The sequence below is a fragment of the Acanthopagrus latus genome, chromosome 18 (genome assembly GCF_904848185.1).
Source record: "Acanthopagrus latus isolate v.2019 chromosome 18, fAcaLat1.1, whole genome shotgun sequence".
NCBI classification, from domain to species: domain Eukaryota; kingdom Metazoa; phylum Chordata; class Actinopteri; order Spariformes; family Sparidae; genus Acanthopagrus; species Acanthopagrus latus.
The window spans coordinates 22,723,438-22,740,681 of record NC_051056.1 but is presented as its reverse complement, the minus strand read 5'-3'; the positions used below and the strand labels follow the sequence as shown (position 1 = coordinate 22,740,681).

At 45.8% G+C, this 17,244-nt stretch overlaps 1 protein-coding gene across 4 annotated transcripts in view; it reads right to left on the bottom strand.

Moving 5' to 3' along the window:
- Nucleotides 1-17,244, bottom strand: part of mid2 (midline 2) — a 165,681-nt gene that overhangs the window by 65,650 nt on the left and 82,787 nt on the right. For all 4 annotated transcript variants that reach the window (XM_037076635.1, XM_037076636.1, XM_037076633.1 and 1 more), the window contains one exon: nucleotides 14,786-15,669. In XM_037076635.1, the coding sequence (XP_036932530.1) occupies nucleotides 14,786-15,613 (828 nt within the window). In that variant the 5' untranslated portion in view covers nucleotides 15,614-15,669. The remainder of the gene's footprint in view (nucleotides 1-14,785; nucleotides 15,670-17,244) is intronic.

Here is a 17,244-nt window from a genome sequence, read left to right as displayed (position 1 = left end):
GAACAGCCTCGGCTCTCTCCGGCTGGAAACGACAATGTTTTATCTGGTCTTTAATAATTGAAGTTCTACAAATGAATCTCCTCTCTGTTTGGATTCTTCCTGTCAGGTCGAAAACCCGACGCTGCTGTGCACGTCGTCTTTTTTAAAACCTTCAGCCACACAACAGGAACAATAATCTGGTGTGATTGACACTTTCCACGGCTAAAAGCTTTACACTTGTCAGCTCCTGGTTTAAAAAAAAAAAAAAAAAACCTGCCCGAGAAGAGTTCATCTGAGCTCATGGACTACAGAATCGGGGGGGTCGGGCTCTGCGAGAGTGCGATAAGGTTATGAGCAACTCGGTTTGTTGATTTCTTTTACGGGGGGGAGGTGAGAGGGGTTTTTTCGGAGGCAGCGTGCGGCTCGTTTCTGCAAGCGCGTGACACTGGTGCAACTACCGGGGGGGTTAAAAAAAACAAAAAAAAAAAACCGCTTGAAGACACAACGAAAAGCACGTGTCACGACGTGTGTCAGAATTTAACTTGAGGTGCCGCCTGCCTCAAGGACATCTTAATGCAAAAGTAATGCATCAAACTGACTCATGATCTGTGGGGGAGGAAAAAATAAAGGGAGGCGCAGGGCGGCTCTGACGTGAAGCGATCCGACTGTGATTCCAAGATGCTTCCACCGCAGTCTGAAATTCGGCGTCCCAATCTCGACACATCTCAGCATGGTTTTAACTCAGTCCGCCCCGCGGGTGCGCTCCTCTCTCTCTCTCTCCTCGCCTTTTGGATTAAAACAAGAACTCGCTATTGCACAAACCTGATATTTCCAGCATCAAACTGCGTGATTTCGTGGCCTTATCGAGTGGGTTCCCCGAGGTCTGCGCTTCAGGGAATAAATGTTTCACATTCACTTGGAGTCCATGAGGGAAAGATAAAACAAAGAAAAAAAAAAACACGACAGAATCGAAGTTATAAAAGGAAACAGCAGCTTTTGTTTGAATCTTATAGTAGATAATGCGGCACGGAGCAGATGAACAAGTGAGATTTTACACCCTGATGGACTTTATCTTGCCCACCGCAGTGTGACCCTCCTACTGGGGATCCTGCAGATGTTGAGATGTAAAACGGGGAAAAAAAAAAGGGTCCCATCCTCTCATTTCATGTGCAGAACAAATCAGACAAATGTACAAAAACACACACACACAAAAATAAAAACACTCCCCTCCTCCCTCTCACACACATTGGCAGCGGTCAGCGACAAGACAGAGTGTCTCCATTAGCATCAAAGTGGCTCCGTCCACCCTAACAGATGGCTTTGCTTCCCTCCGAGGTGGGCGAAGTGATTTACTCCATCGCTACTGTACTTTGCCTTATCTAATTGGCCCCCGACGGTGCCCGGGGAGCACGCCGGTAAATCATGTCACTATCATGTATTTATAGACGGGCTCGTGTAACACCGGCGCTGACGGCAGCGACGTGACATCTATATACAACACCTGTTACCATGCCAGCTGCTGGCAGGATGAAACGGACACCAAAGAGAAGCGGAAAAACAGATGTGAGAGAGCCGAGGCCATGACAACAGGAAGTAGGGGGGAGCGTGATCGCAGATAAATATGACATCCTCCGACTTGAATAACCCCGGAGCTGTGGCTCAGCATTCCTGGCGTCAGAAATCTAGACAGCGTCTCCGCGATGGTAACGGGGGCTCGCCGCAAATAGGAGAGATGCATTCCCCGCGTTCCTGCGATTCCACACGGTCGGCTTCTCTGGCGTCGATATCTGGAACAGACATTCCTCACTGTACGACTCCCCGGGGAGCTGGACTTCCTCCGCGTAACCCGAGCTAAACCCAGACTTCCAGGGATGTTCTTGCAGGGGTCAGTGACTGTCAGAGCTGGCAGGATGAAGCACAGTGGATGTAGAATTGAACGTTTTCTGAATTTGTTATCATTTTAAGAGGCTGACCTGAGCGAAAGATAATCACCGCTGTGATATTTCAGCAGAGCGGTTTGGCTTAATAAATACGCAACTGTCAAAGTTCTGACATATTACATAATTAGAATGAAGCAGCCACCTGCAGAACTGAAGAAATAAAAACCACACAACAGGTTTTGTTTAGTTTTTTTTCCCCTTCCTTTCTTTCTCCCTGACATCTTTGCTGAGGTTGGATTATGCGACAATGAGGGACGAAGTAATAAAGAAAGTAATTGCATTAGCTTGATGGCTTTTTACGAGCACTGTTGGCTGTTGTATTCCGAAGGGAAATCTCTGAAGGAGGTTCAGAGCGCTGCCTGAAACACACTCAGTGCTGTCAAACACACAGATGACTTGTGAATATTTCTGTTTGTGTGTGTGTAAACTGTGGATTTACTTTTAAACCTTCTCTTAGGTTGCCATTGTAAAACCCTGTCGCCTCCAGTGTGTTTGTGAATATTTCATGCGTGCGAAAGTCATCTTTATGTCTCTGTTTCTGGATAAGGTCTCCATGTTCGACCTGTATGTATGATCTCAGATGTGCAGTGGCCGTGCTGCTCGACGGAGCTTTAGCGGACAGGGTGCCGGCTGCTGCTGTCACCACGGCGCCGGCCCAGAAAGGAAAGCTGATGTGTCCCTTTTTTTAGAAATCCATAAAAGAAGCCCTCCTTGCTATTAAGTATGCATCAGTGCACCACTTTCTCATCGCCTTTAAAAGGGGGGGGAGTGACATCGGAGCACAGCGCCGTTAACCTGTGTTCTCAATCTCTCTGTCGCATCAAATGAAACAAGCTCCCAGTCGAACTCAAGTTTGCAAAGTCAATTCACAGTCACGCCGCCCCTGCTGTTCCTCTCCTCCCGGCTCCCGAGGGACAGCCCTGTCTAAAATCTTGTAAACCTAAATAAGTTCTCGGACCGACACCGCGGCAGCTCTGGCTGACTGCTGGGCGTGTGGCGCCTCTCTCAACGGACGCAGGTCAAGAGTTCAGGCAGTGGAGAAACACAGCCCTGGTGTTATGTAGAGGCTGAGGCTGTTTGTTTTTTTAAATGTATAAGCTGAAGACACCCAAATCCATTTTTGTTTATTGTGTGCCCAAAAACAATGGTTGTATTTTACAGACAGATTGACTTCTATTTCCTGGTTCAGCTCCAACACGGACATGTCTGGAACGTGATAATCACTGTCGATGAGTAATTAGGACTCAGAAAGGCATTCAGAGTATAAACTTTCCAACTTTTCTCTAGTTTCTTAAAATAAAACTTAAGGAACTTTTAGCTGGCTATGACAAAGTATGAATTCATACACATCTCGTGTCCATCAGAAAGAAGAGTTGATTATTATAGTTGTTATTAATGTTACCGGGTCGGATCAGGATGGAATAAGTCATAAAATGAAAACTATTTTCTGTGAGGATGAAATTGGAGGTCTCAAAGAGGCACGAAAACAAAGTTTAATCGCTTCACCATTGTGATATTACAATTATTAATCTTACATTGCCACATGTAGTTATATTCCCTCATTGCCATACGTCCTACAAACATCTGTGTTCACAATAAAAGAAAAACGCAATTAAAAATACACTTCCTCATGCGCGATCAGATCAAGATCTTTAGACATGATGACCCCTATCCACAGGGTTTTCCAGAATCACATAAATGATACTCACAATACAGATATTACTGCTTAAAACGCACATCAAATCAATAAATATATAGAGGTTTACAAAGCTAAGACACTTTCAGAACGTCATCAACACAACAGCTTGTTCAATAGGAAATATAAAACACCGCCTAGCCTCCACCTCTACGTATGTATCACGCTCGCTGTGTTTGATAACGGTCCTCACAATTGTGTTTGCGTGTCTTGAAGGCAAATGTGCATGTTTCAGGAGGGAAGAGATTCATGGGAACGGAATGCACCGAGGAACATTTCTGTCCAAGGCAGCTGTGTCTGAGGCAGGGCGAGATGCTTGAGAGGAGTGTGGGAGACTCTGAAATTCTTCTCAGCAGCCAAAACAACACACACATCCTCAGGAATCCATCGGGAGGACTTTTCTCTCCCCTAAAAATGGCCAAAAAGGAAGTGATTCTCTTGCTTCACTTGGACAGTGGTGATGAAGAAAAAATGGGATTGGCATAATTCATCTGAGAAAAGCATCCTGTATGACATTGATGGGGTGAAGCAAGTTACATTCTTGCATAATGCTTAAACTTAATCAGTAGGGTTTCCCCATGTGTCTCCTCAAATTACAGTCACAACAACAAAACAATAACGATTGAACTTTTAAAATGGCGGCAAAATCACTTTCCCTCCATCCCCCCCCATCGTGTCTGCTGTGGTTATACAGCTAGAAGAAAATCTATTTAAAAAAATGGCTGCCCGTGGAGAGATCGAAGGATTACAATGAGAACAGTTGGGGCCTTTTCAAAGGAATTCATGAGCTTACCTGCCAATATTCCTCCCAGATTTACTTGTTTTTCTCTTCCAACTCAAGTGATTTTAAACGAAAGCCAACTGATTCCTGACTGACTGTCCTTCACAGAGGAAAAACATCTTTCACTGATACCTGTAATGGGATTGCTCTTACACTGGTTGAAATCTGAAGTGTTGTCGAGGTGGAAGAAAATGCAGCTTCAGTGAAATGAAAGCCAAGGAAAGACATAACAGAATTCCTGAGATGATTGTGCGTTGTGAAGAGTGATTGCAATCAGATACGCACTTCTCGCAAACGTACGTAGCTGTGGATAAAATGGCCTACCTCCACCTTTTGGTCATTTGATTCTTATAACACACAGTATCGTTGAACCTTTGTTTCTGTGCTGAAAAGCAGTTGCAACGGTGAAGCTGTCTTGGAGCCAAAGTTACCACTGCCTTGAAAAAAAAAAATGTAGCAGTAGTCTGTAATGAGAATGTCCTGTAAGAAGCGACTTCCACGCAGTAACATTGTATTTCCAAGAATTTAATGAGGATCGTTTTTGTCACCAGTTATCAGCAGCGGTCCATGTAGTTCAGTCCTGTAACTACAACAAGAAAACTCAAAAATCTTACAGAGCTGTTCACCTAATTTGACAGCACGATGAAGATGAAGACAAAAGAGTTATATGAGTTGTATGAAGTTTCAATCCGAGTCAATTCAAGTCGTGGTGGCAGCGGTGTTAGCAAAAAGTTGCTCATTCACACATAAAGCAGACATGGTGCAACATTAGCATGAATTCTGAATCCTTTTAGCTCTGTTTTGGTCTCCACCGACTCCTAAGGGCTCTTTAGCTGCTTCCTGCTCCACCACGTTCACCAGCTAGCCACTGACTCTGCACGTCTGCTGTTTGGTGATTAGCAGTTAGCATACAGAGAGTTGTTTTTGCTAACGCTAAAGTCATGAGAGTGGGGACAGTGAACAAAAACAAGTTTGAGGTCCTAAAACCAAAACAAATGAGCTGAAAGACACTTCATAAAGCTGAGAGGAACTGCAACATTATCACACATTATGAATCCTTTTAGCTTTATGTTGGTCTCCACCAACTCCTGAGGGAAATATATGGCTCCTTAGCTGATCCTGCTTCACTATGTTCACCAGCTAGCTGCTAACTTTGCATCTGCTGTTTGGTGCTTAGCGGTTAGCACATCCACTGAGTTGTTTTTGCCAACACTAAAGTCATGAATGCAGTCAGAGCAAACAAAAAATAAATAAAAAAGAACTGAACTGTCGATTTGTGCCACATGTCACTTCATTCATAGTAATTTCAGCCACTGTTAAAGTAGAAATAACAATTAAAGCAGCTTTAAAAACAAACTTTAAATGTCGAGAACTCTGGAAAAAGTAAAAATAGGGCTATTTAGTTAAATTTATTAAGTGGTTTTAGGCTAAATATCCATAAAGAAATAATGCAAATGATTCCACGCTCAAAACAATCATAAAGCTGTGGTTATTGTTCCTTGGGTGGAGCTCATACAATACTAACCACCAGCTATTATATAAGTTTGTGGATGAATCAGAGGTCCCTGTTGTCCCCGGGCCAGCGAAGACGTGCTGTTCACCTCACACTGGTGTCATTAGTTCAAACTAAGTATCTTCCCAGTGGCGACACGCTGTTCCTGCCTGGCAGCCTTGCAACAGGACGGAGAAGTCATCACACGCATGCGGCGCGCACAGAAAGGAAGCGCGTACACAAACGCACTACAGAGTCCGCCATCAGCCTTGTACTGCGCTTTACATGCCTCACGTATGAGATCAAGATATGCAGAAGTTGGATGCTCACTGACATTCCAGACTCTGAGTAAATATTCCTGTTACGCTTCATTGTCTTGAGCCACAAACCAAAACAGTTTCTGAAGACGTGCGATCTCTCCCGGCGATTAAAACTTTGATTCAAGATGTGCTTTAAGGCAAGGTTTTTAAAGAGCCTCTGCATTTTCCAAAATGTAATTTCTAAATCACACCTCGTAGTTATGTTCAAAGATTGCAGGAGTCATCAGTTTCCCCTCAGACGGAGCCCCTCCCTTCCCCTCGCATAAATGTGATCTGCGCCGCGGATTGTTGCAGATTAATACGAGGAAGTGCTTACTCATCAGGCAGCGCAGGCACTAATGTGGCGCTGTATGAAGGGTCGGGATCAGAACGCTCGGAAGCCGGCGGAAAATAACATCGGCGTGGCAAGATGAGTTTCCCCACCGTTGATTAACGTGTAAATCCTCTTACGTTTGTGGTGTGTCGCTGCCAGCCATCTGACTAAAATACATAAATAGCAATGAGTTGATGTTCGGCCCCTGACCTGCGTTGCAACACATCGTGTTGGATATAACACAGCTACTGTAAAAAAACAAAAAAAAAAAAAACAAGTATATCACATTAAGAACACACAGCAAACCATTCTCGTTGTAACTATACGTGCACGGTCGATGCAGCGGAGATACAAAACTTGCATTTATCAGCTCCTCAGTTGAAATGATTTTTCCTTGAGTGTCAAGAGTGTCAGAGGCTCAGCAAAGCTCTGCTATGTTGGCAGCTTCTTACGGCTTTACGCTAAAATACACACAGCACCGAGCCTTCAAGTGCCTGAATTCCAAGTTTTAAGCCTTGCAAAAAAAAAAGGGCAAAAAAAAAAAGAAAAAAAAAAAAGAAGCAGATGAAAGAGAAAAAAAGACGGGATGGCAAATCTTGTAGGGTTCATCCGGGATGGATTTAGAAGGCAAATATTAGGATACAGGCTAATATAATATTTTGTGAGGATATTCAGCGTTTCATTTTTACTTCTCAAGTCAACTGTTTTCATGTTGCGGGAAATTAAAGCAGAGTTTACACAGCAGCTTTTATCCTCGGGGAGCGTGAAAACGTTAAAAAAAAATAAAAATAAAAATAAAAATCCCAAGACAAGGAAGCTCGTTAAGGTTGGCAGACGAAGCACGTACTTGTGCTTCATAAGACTGCGGGTTAACGTGGACCTCTAACCCTGGAGACGTGCCGGGACTGGCTACAAGAGATTGTTGTTGACATGATCCTGCTTCAAATCGATGTGAAGAACAAGCAGTAATAGCTGGAGCATTCATTCTCATGTCTTTCTGGTCAACACGTTGTGCACTGGAGAAGATGTCATTATATTTCGTGTGGTGCGATGCATGTATTGGCGCCTGCAGAGCAGAAAAGCTGGTAGGTTTTCACTGTTTTAATAATTTTATCAGCCATTATGATTAATTGACCAATGCAGCCTTTTATCTTAGATTGTGGAGATTGTTAAGGATATTAAGCCCTTGTGAGTGTAATCTGGGTAGCGACATCACAATGAGCCAAAATACAACCAATGTCGGCTCTGAGACGGCCGATGAAATCATCGAAATGCTTTTGTACTCTGCTCAAAAATGAAAAATGGTGACATTCAAAAAACTTCTGCAGGGTTGAAAAACATTTCTTGCACGTGTTTCTACATTCAGGTTTAGATCAGTATGTTTGGTGCACCAATTTATGATGCGATTCCAATACTTTTGTAGATGATTGTGGTTGTTTGACTTTCATAAGCTTCTAGCTAGAGTTGCACAGACTTCAGGGGTGTGGCGCTGGTGTTATTTTTCTTTCTAATGCGGAGTTTAAATGGATGAATGGCCAAGTTCTTCGTGATGAATGTTGTGGAGTAAGTCACTTACAAAACGTAAATTACAGAGAAAATTAAAGTTTAATTGCAGACGTTACAGGCAGGTTTTATGTTGCTGCGCTGGGCCCTGAACCACGATGAACAACACTGATTTGCAGATATATATATCTCTCCCAGACGCTCTTAAAAAGAATTACAGTGCTTCCTATAGAATATCGGTATCGCGCTGTGGCTGCCTGAGCAAACATCCAGCCATGGAAGAGGAAACTGGCTCTCACTTTATGGAAGAGGCATCAATGGATCATGGATAAATGGAAAAAAAAGATACATTTTGTACGTCGCTCTCTCCAACATACGCACAAAAACTCAGGGACGAGTGATGTTGGTGTTATCCCTCTCGCCGCGCTTTCATTGTATCACCGCTGACGCCGAAGCTCTTAAAAGCTTTCCATTTTCTCTCCTGCATAAATTGTGCATATGCATGATGCTGAGGCTGCGAGTGATTTGATAAGCTTTTTTTTCCCCTCCTTCTTATTTTTTTTTGTTTTTTTTCATGACCCACTAAATTTTATGATGGGCTGCGCGTGACATATTTTCACAACACATGCACGATGCATTGACGGCGCGTAACGTAAGCGCTCGATCGCGTGCACACACATGGACACGTGCACGCTCACGGAGGAAGAGGGGTTTTTTTCTCCTGACAGGGCGCGCGTGAGGTGGGAAGTGCCGCACACAGACACTAAAAGCTTTCCACGACCTCCGCGGTTCCGTCGGCATGACTAAGTGTGTTCTATCTCGCGCCGTTCTCCAGATAGAGCCATGATTTCCCCTGGCATCGCATACTCGGCTCCCAATCACTCCACACATGTCAGACCTAATAGCATCTGCTCCCGACACACATGCACACCCACATGTGCTCGCAGCCACACACACACACACACACACCTGTAAATACTGCACAGAGCAAAGGCACACACATTTGAAGGCAATCATATACCCTCCTACACACAAACACGCTGGAGGGCTGTGAGTCTGCCTCTCACCGGCGATGTGCTGCTGCAGTGGATGTGGGTTTGTGGGCGACTGCGGGAGGAGAGGAGTGGTGTTACCTAAAAAAACAAGACAGACTGGCTCGAGGCCAAACGAGGTAAAGGGAGCCAGGGAGAGAAGCAGGGTGACAGAACACAGGCGGAGAGAAAAAAAAACGATGATTTTTGTGCATCTGCATGCGAAACAGACAGAGCGGGAAACACAATGAGAGAAAGGGATAAGAAATGTACCCCAATAAGAGAAAGAAAGAGCCCAGAATGCGTTAAAGAGTCAACTTGGCTGAGCACTTGACACCGCAGCCTTTTAATTTCCTCTCAAAGTCTTTGCCGTCAGTTTTAGCGTACAATCAGATTAGGTGAGCCTGTGCTATGAAGAGAGTTTTTTTTTGGGATGTGATTAAACGCGTGTGAATCCGCAACACACGCACAAGCGCCGCCTCTGGATTTAGTAAAAGCAAACGGGTGTAAATACAGCAGGAGTGGAGTCAGCAGCAGGAGCAGACGCGAAGCACACATCCACACACAGAAGAAGGGAAAAAAAACAGTTAGACAGTGCCTTAAGGAGCTTAGATGGGGGAAAAGTGGAGGATACGAGGGGTGAGGGAGGGAGGGGGGTGAGGGAAGAAATCGGTGGGGATAAAGGGAAAGAAGCAGGGCTGGAGGGGACCGAAGGAAATGAAGAGAGGGGAGAGTTAGAGAGGAAGAAGAGAGCGAGTGGTGGTGTCAGTATGCTGCGACTTGCCTCGTCCAAAAACAGGAATTAATCCAATAATCGCTTGGAAATGTTTTGCATATTTTCTCCATTCTTCTCGTGCGCACAACAGACCATCATCCGGGTACAAGTGTGCGTGAGACCTGTCAGGGCCCCCCGAGACAAATCCCAGCGCTGTAGGGTTACACCACACGTGTGACGCCGCGGAGAGAGTCTTTAAGTTTATCTGCTGCTTATTTCGAGTGTCGCTCCGAGTGTCGCAAATGTCAGCGGCCCTGCTATAGGCTTTGCCTCCATGTCAGCTCATTAGTACTCGACACTAAAGCACACACACACACACACACACACACACACACACACACTTCAAACCCTCCAGAACCCAGATAGTCAGTAAATTAACTGCCAGCAAATGCAGAAGAGGAGAGAAATGCTTCTTATCCTTGTGATGTGATACCACCATCTCTCCGCTTCTTTCACTCTTTGTCCTTGCGGTCTTGTCTTTTGGGGTGTCTCTTACCACTTCTTCTTCTTCTTTTTTTTTTTCAGGAGTGTTTTCTTTAATCAAACGCTGACGACATTCATTAAAGACAGAAACACAGAGTGGAACACAAACATGTAGGCACGACGGCTGCAAGGTGACTTTAACAGACAGCGACTCGTGACAGAGTGGACGGTAAGCTATCACGGCCAGACATGTCGTAAACAACCAAATTAAGTGAAATTGCAAATACCACAAGAGAATGATTTAGATAAGGGCAGAAAAATCCCTTGAGTCGCCATAAGAATAACTCATTCACTGTCTTATCTGGAGTCAGATAAGAGGATTGATAACACTCTCACGTCTGTACGATAAATATGAAGCTGGAGCCAGCAGCCGGTAGCTTAGTTTAGCTTAGCATAAAGACATGAAAGGGGGAAACAGCTAGTCTGGCCCTCTCCAAAGCTAACAGAATCCACAGAGCAGCACTGCTAAAGTTAAGTAACAAGTTGAATCTTGTTTGTTTTGATCTGTACTAAAACAGGAGTGCAACATTGATGATTTGCTGTTGAATGTGCAATATGTAAGAGGTTTTTGATGTAGGCTAGGTGCTGAAAATTCTGTATAGCATGCTAGCCAGTTAGCCCTGGCCTGTCCAGGTCCAAAGCGCCTGTGCTAGCTTTGGAAACACCAACGTAGTCTGGCTAACAGAGCTAATGGCTACAGTTAAAAGTTACTCTAAAATGATGCCTCCTGTTTGTTCAACAGGTGGCCAGTTCTTACATACTGTACCTTTAAGTATATAACATGTAACATTTCTACATTATAATATCAAAAAAACCTTATTTTTTGTAGTTGTGTAGAGACACTATCCCGAATGTTTCAAGTGAAATATGTATTATTACTCAATGCAATGGTGAGTTTCAATTGGTTATGTCGTTAAGTGTCACTAAATAGAAGGTGATCACAAACTGAACAAACTTCTTTTTTCTTGACCAGTTTTGGCTTCTGTCACATGGACACATTTTAATCAGCGAAAAATGGTTGATTTACAATAAAGACAACAATTCCCATGACCCAGTGCTTCTTTTGCTGTTTTGTTTTTTCTTTTTTTGACAGAGAGACCCCCTGGCAGCCGAAATGAAAATAATGTGAGTTCAAGTATGTGTGTAGATCTACTTCTCAGCCAGCAACTTTATGGTGTCGCTACTGGCCGCCTTGCATCTGCTTCCAGCCCATAAAATCTAAAGCTAGTTAAGCTAAGCTAAGCTGAGCAGCTGCTGGCTCCAGCCCAGTGTTTACCACACAGATGTGACAGAGATATTCTCATCCAGCCCCTGGCGAGAGTAAAGCGCGTGTCACAGCAAGTTCGTTCACCTCACCAAAGTCAGTCATGACTGATGTTACACACCCTGATGTACGACCAAAATCCCGTGCAACGCGCATTCCAGCTGCTTAATTTAATCTCTACAAGGGGATGTTAGACTGTCACCAAATTTACCTAAATTACACACTAATGAGCCTGCAATACACACCTCGAAAGCAGCAGGTGATGAAACATTCACTGCTACACCAGACTGAACCCGAGGTGGAAGACGCTTCAGTGTATCTGATTGTGCAAAGACAAATACAAATCTGGAGTGTAGTACCTCAAAGCTGCAGTCTTTTAAGGAAATCAAAGTAAAAACACTATAACCAAGGTCTGCCAATTATAAGACACGGATGCCTTCGCTTCTGAGCAAAGAGCTCTGCTTAACGGCCGCCGAGGGAATTAACTCTCTTCCCCGCAGTTTCAGCTGTGCCACATTCTGTCTTCTACAGTGCTGGCACTCGTCGGCATTTTCGCTCCTGAAATATCCACTCTCCCTGCCCTGGGGAAGCTTACCTTTCCCGGTAATGTGTGAGAAATCGTTTAGCGACGGAGGAGCTCTCAGTGCACACAGCAGACAGAGGAAATAACGAGAACAGGGGTAATCCAGAGGTCAAAGATCAAATGGGGTGAATGGGGTTCAGACGGAGTGCAGTTATTTTGTGGTATTGACAAGTGGCCAATTAGAGGGGTTGACTGGGGCGTTACAGAGGACCAGTCACCGTGAACATTAGTTACATATGACAAAGTTCAACTGAGGATGTTGCAGTGAGTACCAAAAAAAAAAAAAAAAAGAAAAAAAAGAAACAGAGGGTGATGCAGCGCAAATCACACACACACATCTGTTTGACCTACATCTTCCATGATTAGCTATGCACAAATAGGACTTCCTCTCTCCGCCGTCTTGCCATGAGTGAGAAGAAGATTATAAGTTAGCTGCCACTGCCACTGGCAAGCCGAACTGGAGCTCGGACTAGGGGGCTGGTCCTCCTCCCAGATTCGGGGTAGATTGGGGATTTCAAAGTCAAGAAAGTTCAAAGCCTCGGCTGGGCAGCGTTCAAAAGAACCACAGCCAGCCACGGAGAGGGGAGAGGAAAGGAGGGGGGGGGGGAGAGCTAGCTACTTACAGTAAACTCTCCCACAGTCTGCACAGAATGTGGCGGCAGGAGGAGGAGGAGGAGGGGGGTGTAAAAAAGAACATTAAAAAAAAAAAAAAAAGGGGGAAATGCTTGTGAAAATAAACCGCGTGCCCCTGCGGGTTAAGTCCCCGAGAGTCGCTGAGCAGGTGGAATTTGGCCGACATGTTGATGCAAAGCGCTGAATGAGAGCCAGAGTTTTCGGGAGTGCAGACCATCAATAATACACAGCGTGTTTTTGTCCTCGCTGAAATAAAACGGATGTCGTACGCGGAGAACACCGCTGCTGTTGTTGTGCTCACCCAACAAGATGGGGTTTTTGTCGCACATGAATTGTTAACACTGTCACTAACAGCTTCTTACACCCACGTCGCCCCAAATGTGAGGCCATTAAAATGTTCTCTCTCACACTCGTGCAACTTCCTACAGTTAAAACCATCCGTCGGAAGTGCTTTCTCAGGTGTCCATGTGTCACCGAGCGCTGCAGAATGCCTCTCGACTGACACCGTGATGATGCATGGTGAGCATCTGTAGCTTTCATCCATTACTTCTGCGGTGGCTCATTCAGTTGGGCCTTGACTTGGGAACCTGAAGGTGGACGGGTCGAGACCAGCACGGACCCATAACTGGGTCAACGTGGTGGACCCCTCTCCGCAACACCTCTCCATACATTAATGCATATCTATAGGTCCTGTGTGTGCATGTGTGTGCGTATTTCGGGCCTGTGTGTGAATGCAAAAAAACAACAGTGAGTGAAAAAAATGTTACTTCCCAAGAGGATTAATAAACTATGTCTTCCTCTTCTTCTTCTTTAAGATATCTCGAGCAGACTGCGGGGCAAATACCAGAGCCTGCGTCTCTACATCTACAATTCATGTCAGGGCAGTATGTGAATCTTTTTAGTATCTTAACAAGTGCAGATTAACATTTTACTGCTGTTCGCTTTCGGGTTTTGCTGCCTGTGCAGACAGATGATTATAGAACACAAACAGAATCAAGAGGTATTTGCTATAAGCGCTATCATATCATCCCCAGTAGTTTAACTTTGATTGAACATTGTGTCAGCGTAGCGACGGCGCAGAGATTTAAACTGCTAATTGTAGCAATATGAATGCTCATTTGCAAGGTAGCTGTCAGGAAGGCTGAACCAGAGTACAGTAATAAGCGGGCTCTAGTTTGCCGGTAAACAACAAGCGAGAGGTAACACTCTGGACACGTTACTCCAACATAAATAGCCTATAAATTCGAGTTCCGCTCATTTAAAATCAGTCAAAAGGCGTCCATAAGTGGACAAAACATAAACACATCCATGATCAAAGTTTTCAGGCCGGCAGATGCGGCAGGCTGCTTTCTGTCTTTAGTGGTGGAATTAGCTCCAGCTCGTGCCTCTCTCTGTTGTTTTTCACCCTGATTCAGCAGTCCTGGACTTTACGCAGAGCCACTGAAAGCTCGGTGGCCAGAGGGAATGCCAGCTCATCGACTATTATAATGACGGCCTCGCAATTGCTCTCCGCCTCACTCTGCCCTTCTCACCAGCGCACCATCCCAATTGTGTCTCTCTCTCTTTCTCTCTCTCTGTCTGTTTCTCACTCTTTTCTGTTGGCGATCTGTCCCCCTGTCTTTCTTGCTGAACAAAAGGCTGGCGTGAGTGTTGTATGATGCAACTGGGGCAGCGCTGAAAGTTCACAGTCAACAGAAATGCACAGAATGAGCATCCCCAAGGTGGGGAATGGATGGATTAAAGATTTTTTGCTGTTTGGCAAACTGCAGACAAAGACATCATAATGAATGCTGCGGGCTATAATATGAGAGCCTCTTTGTGAGACTGGCAGGGCCCTCGAAGCGCGACAGTAAATCGTCAGAATTTTTCAATCACTTCTTGCAGATGGTGACTTACCTTTCCCTGGTCAACAACACACAAAAGAAGCAGTATTTGTTGCAGATATGATCTCATTGCATGCATTGCAAACTGAGAGGGACACGGAGGACTAACCTTGAGTTTATCAAAGCGTTCGGTGAGCGAGGACACCTGGTGCTCTCGGTGGCGCCCCACCAGCTTGCAGAGGGCACAAATGAGCTGGTCGTCCACCAGGCAGTACATGTTGACCTTCTCGTTCTCGTGCTCCAGGCAGGTCAGGCCGCGGATGTGCGTGTCAGGCACCGGCTCCACCAGGCGGTGGCTGGTGAACGGCTTCTTGTTGGGGTGCGTCGCGCGCAGGCATCGGTCGCAGTACGACACCTCGCACGTGACACACGTCTTGACGGCCTCACGCGGCGGATCCTGCTCGCAGAACTGGCAGCTGATGCGAGGATCCATTTTGGCAACGACAGCCGGGCTGTGGTTTGCGTTGGTGTGGTTGGCGTGATTGGTGTGGTTGGCGTGCGAGTGGGAGTGGCTGGAAGTGGCCGGGCTGCCGCGGGCGCTACTTCCACTGCCACCGCCGCCGCCGCCGCCGCCAATTGTTCCAGCTATCGTGCCGCTAATGGTGGCGGTGTAGGGCCGCTGCTGCTGCAGGCGGCGGCTCTCGGTGGGGGAGTTGGGGCCGCTAAGGGAGGCCTTTTGAAAGCGGTCAATGATGTTCTGCAGCGTCACATTGCGCTTAAGGCCCTCCAGGCCGCGGTGATTCAGCGTGATGACGTAACGACAGGTGGGGCACTGAAAGGCCGAGATAGATTCAAGGGGCTTGCTGGTAGAACAGTGAGACACCAGGATGCGGTGGGCGCAGTTAAAGCACAGGCTGTGAGCGCAGGGCAAGAGGAGGGGGTCTTCAAACAACTCCAGGCAGATCGGGCAGGTCAGCTCAGACTCCAGTGTTTCCATCTTCAGTTGAACCAATCTAAAGGTGACATCAAATCCCACGGAAGCTGGCCAATCACCTGCACGAAGAGGAAGAGAAGACGTGTTTTATTGGACCGAACAGCAGAATGTGTGCACAATTCATCAGCTTGCCCATTCACCCCATATCTGACTCTAAACTGGATCTGTCACAAGATACTGGCTGCAAGTTAGACAGACTGGCCCTATGCAGACTCAGCAGAAACATCACTTTTTATTGCACTGTTATACATCAGCTCAGCGGTGGACTGGGCCTCCTTGCTGCAGCCTTCAAACACATGATCCCGCTGTAGAGCTGCAGGAGAAGGACAGGGATGAAAAAAAAAAAAAACAGACACTGGCTGACTGCAGGGGAAGAAGTAAAAATCAATGGAGTGAAGAGAATGAGACAGAAAAGAAGAGACAGGTGCAGAGCAGAGGAGGAGGAACTTGTAAAACAAAGGAGCTTTGACTGACTCTTGGACAGTTCAGCTCTTCATTCGTCATCCTTTCTCCAGCGCACCGCCGACTTTGCCTATCTTTTACAGTTTCTATGGCCATTTCAACTTGACCTCAGCAATAAACACTTAACTCCAAGGACATTTCAACTTCTCATCATCCCAACAATTCTAAGTGGAACAGCAGGAACAGGACCTGAGCTGAACTAGAAAATTGATTTCAGATCCTCCTCCCCCCCTTTTGTCTCAGAACCCCTTCAAATCCCTGCACCTCAAGGGCTGCATATCAAGCTGTCTCCCCTGGGTGGCCTTAAAACCAGTGACATGAGAAATCACCAATAACGCCCCCCCCGACCCAGCTGCGCTGATTCAATGGCATAGCAGCGTAACTCCCGGTGGCTCTCAGCCTTTAAGAGAAACAAAGCAGACACCGTGAAACTACAGTATTAAACTGGACGACCCCGAATAGCTGACAGTGACAATTTCATTAGGCGGACTTGTTCCTGACAGACCGCCCTCGTCTCGCTCTGTGCAAGTCATGCAGGATTTACTGATGACTGGGTTTCCCCCGTTTATGACTAATCAAAAAGTGCTTTTCACCTTCCGGACGGGGGCTCAAACTCCTATGAGTGACCTTTCTGTAGCTTAGGTCATCGTGTACATAGAGACGATGACGTTCAGACACTAGCAAAACATTTAACTCACAGGTGAAAACATGTTATCAGGAAGAAGGGCTTAAGATAAGCTTTTCCTCCGAGGGTACAGGGCGAGGATGTGCTGAGCATGAAATGAGTGAGCAAGACTGTCCATAACGGCTGTTTATCAGTAAGTTCATCCGTCCTCACGGTCGCATTCATATCAGTTCAACACCTTTTACTCAACATCAAGCCACTTGAAACAAAGTCTGTCCAAACTGGCACCTCACTTGTGTTAAACATCCAAGTGTTTCAGCCTGGCTGCCTCTTTAACAGTACAAATGCTGCTATATGTCCACACATACTTTCAAGCGCACTCCCTTCTGTCTGAAGCCCTCTGATTGGTCAGCTCACACATGCCTGAGCCCGCACCACTAGCAATAACAGAACAGATTTGCTGAGTCAATTCTTACGTGCCAAACTAGCTGCTAGACCTTTAAATTATGCAAATGTGTGACACAGTGATGTATTGTGATGTATCACA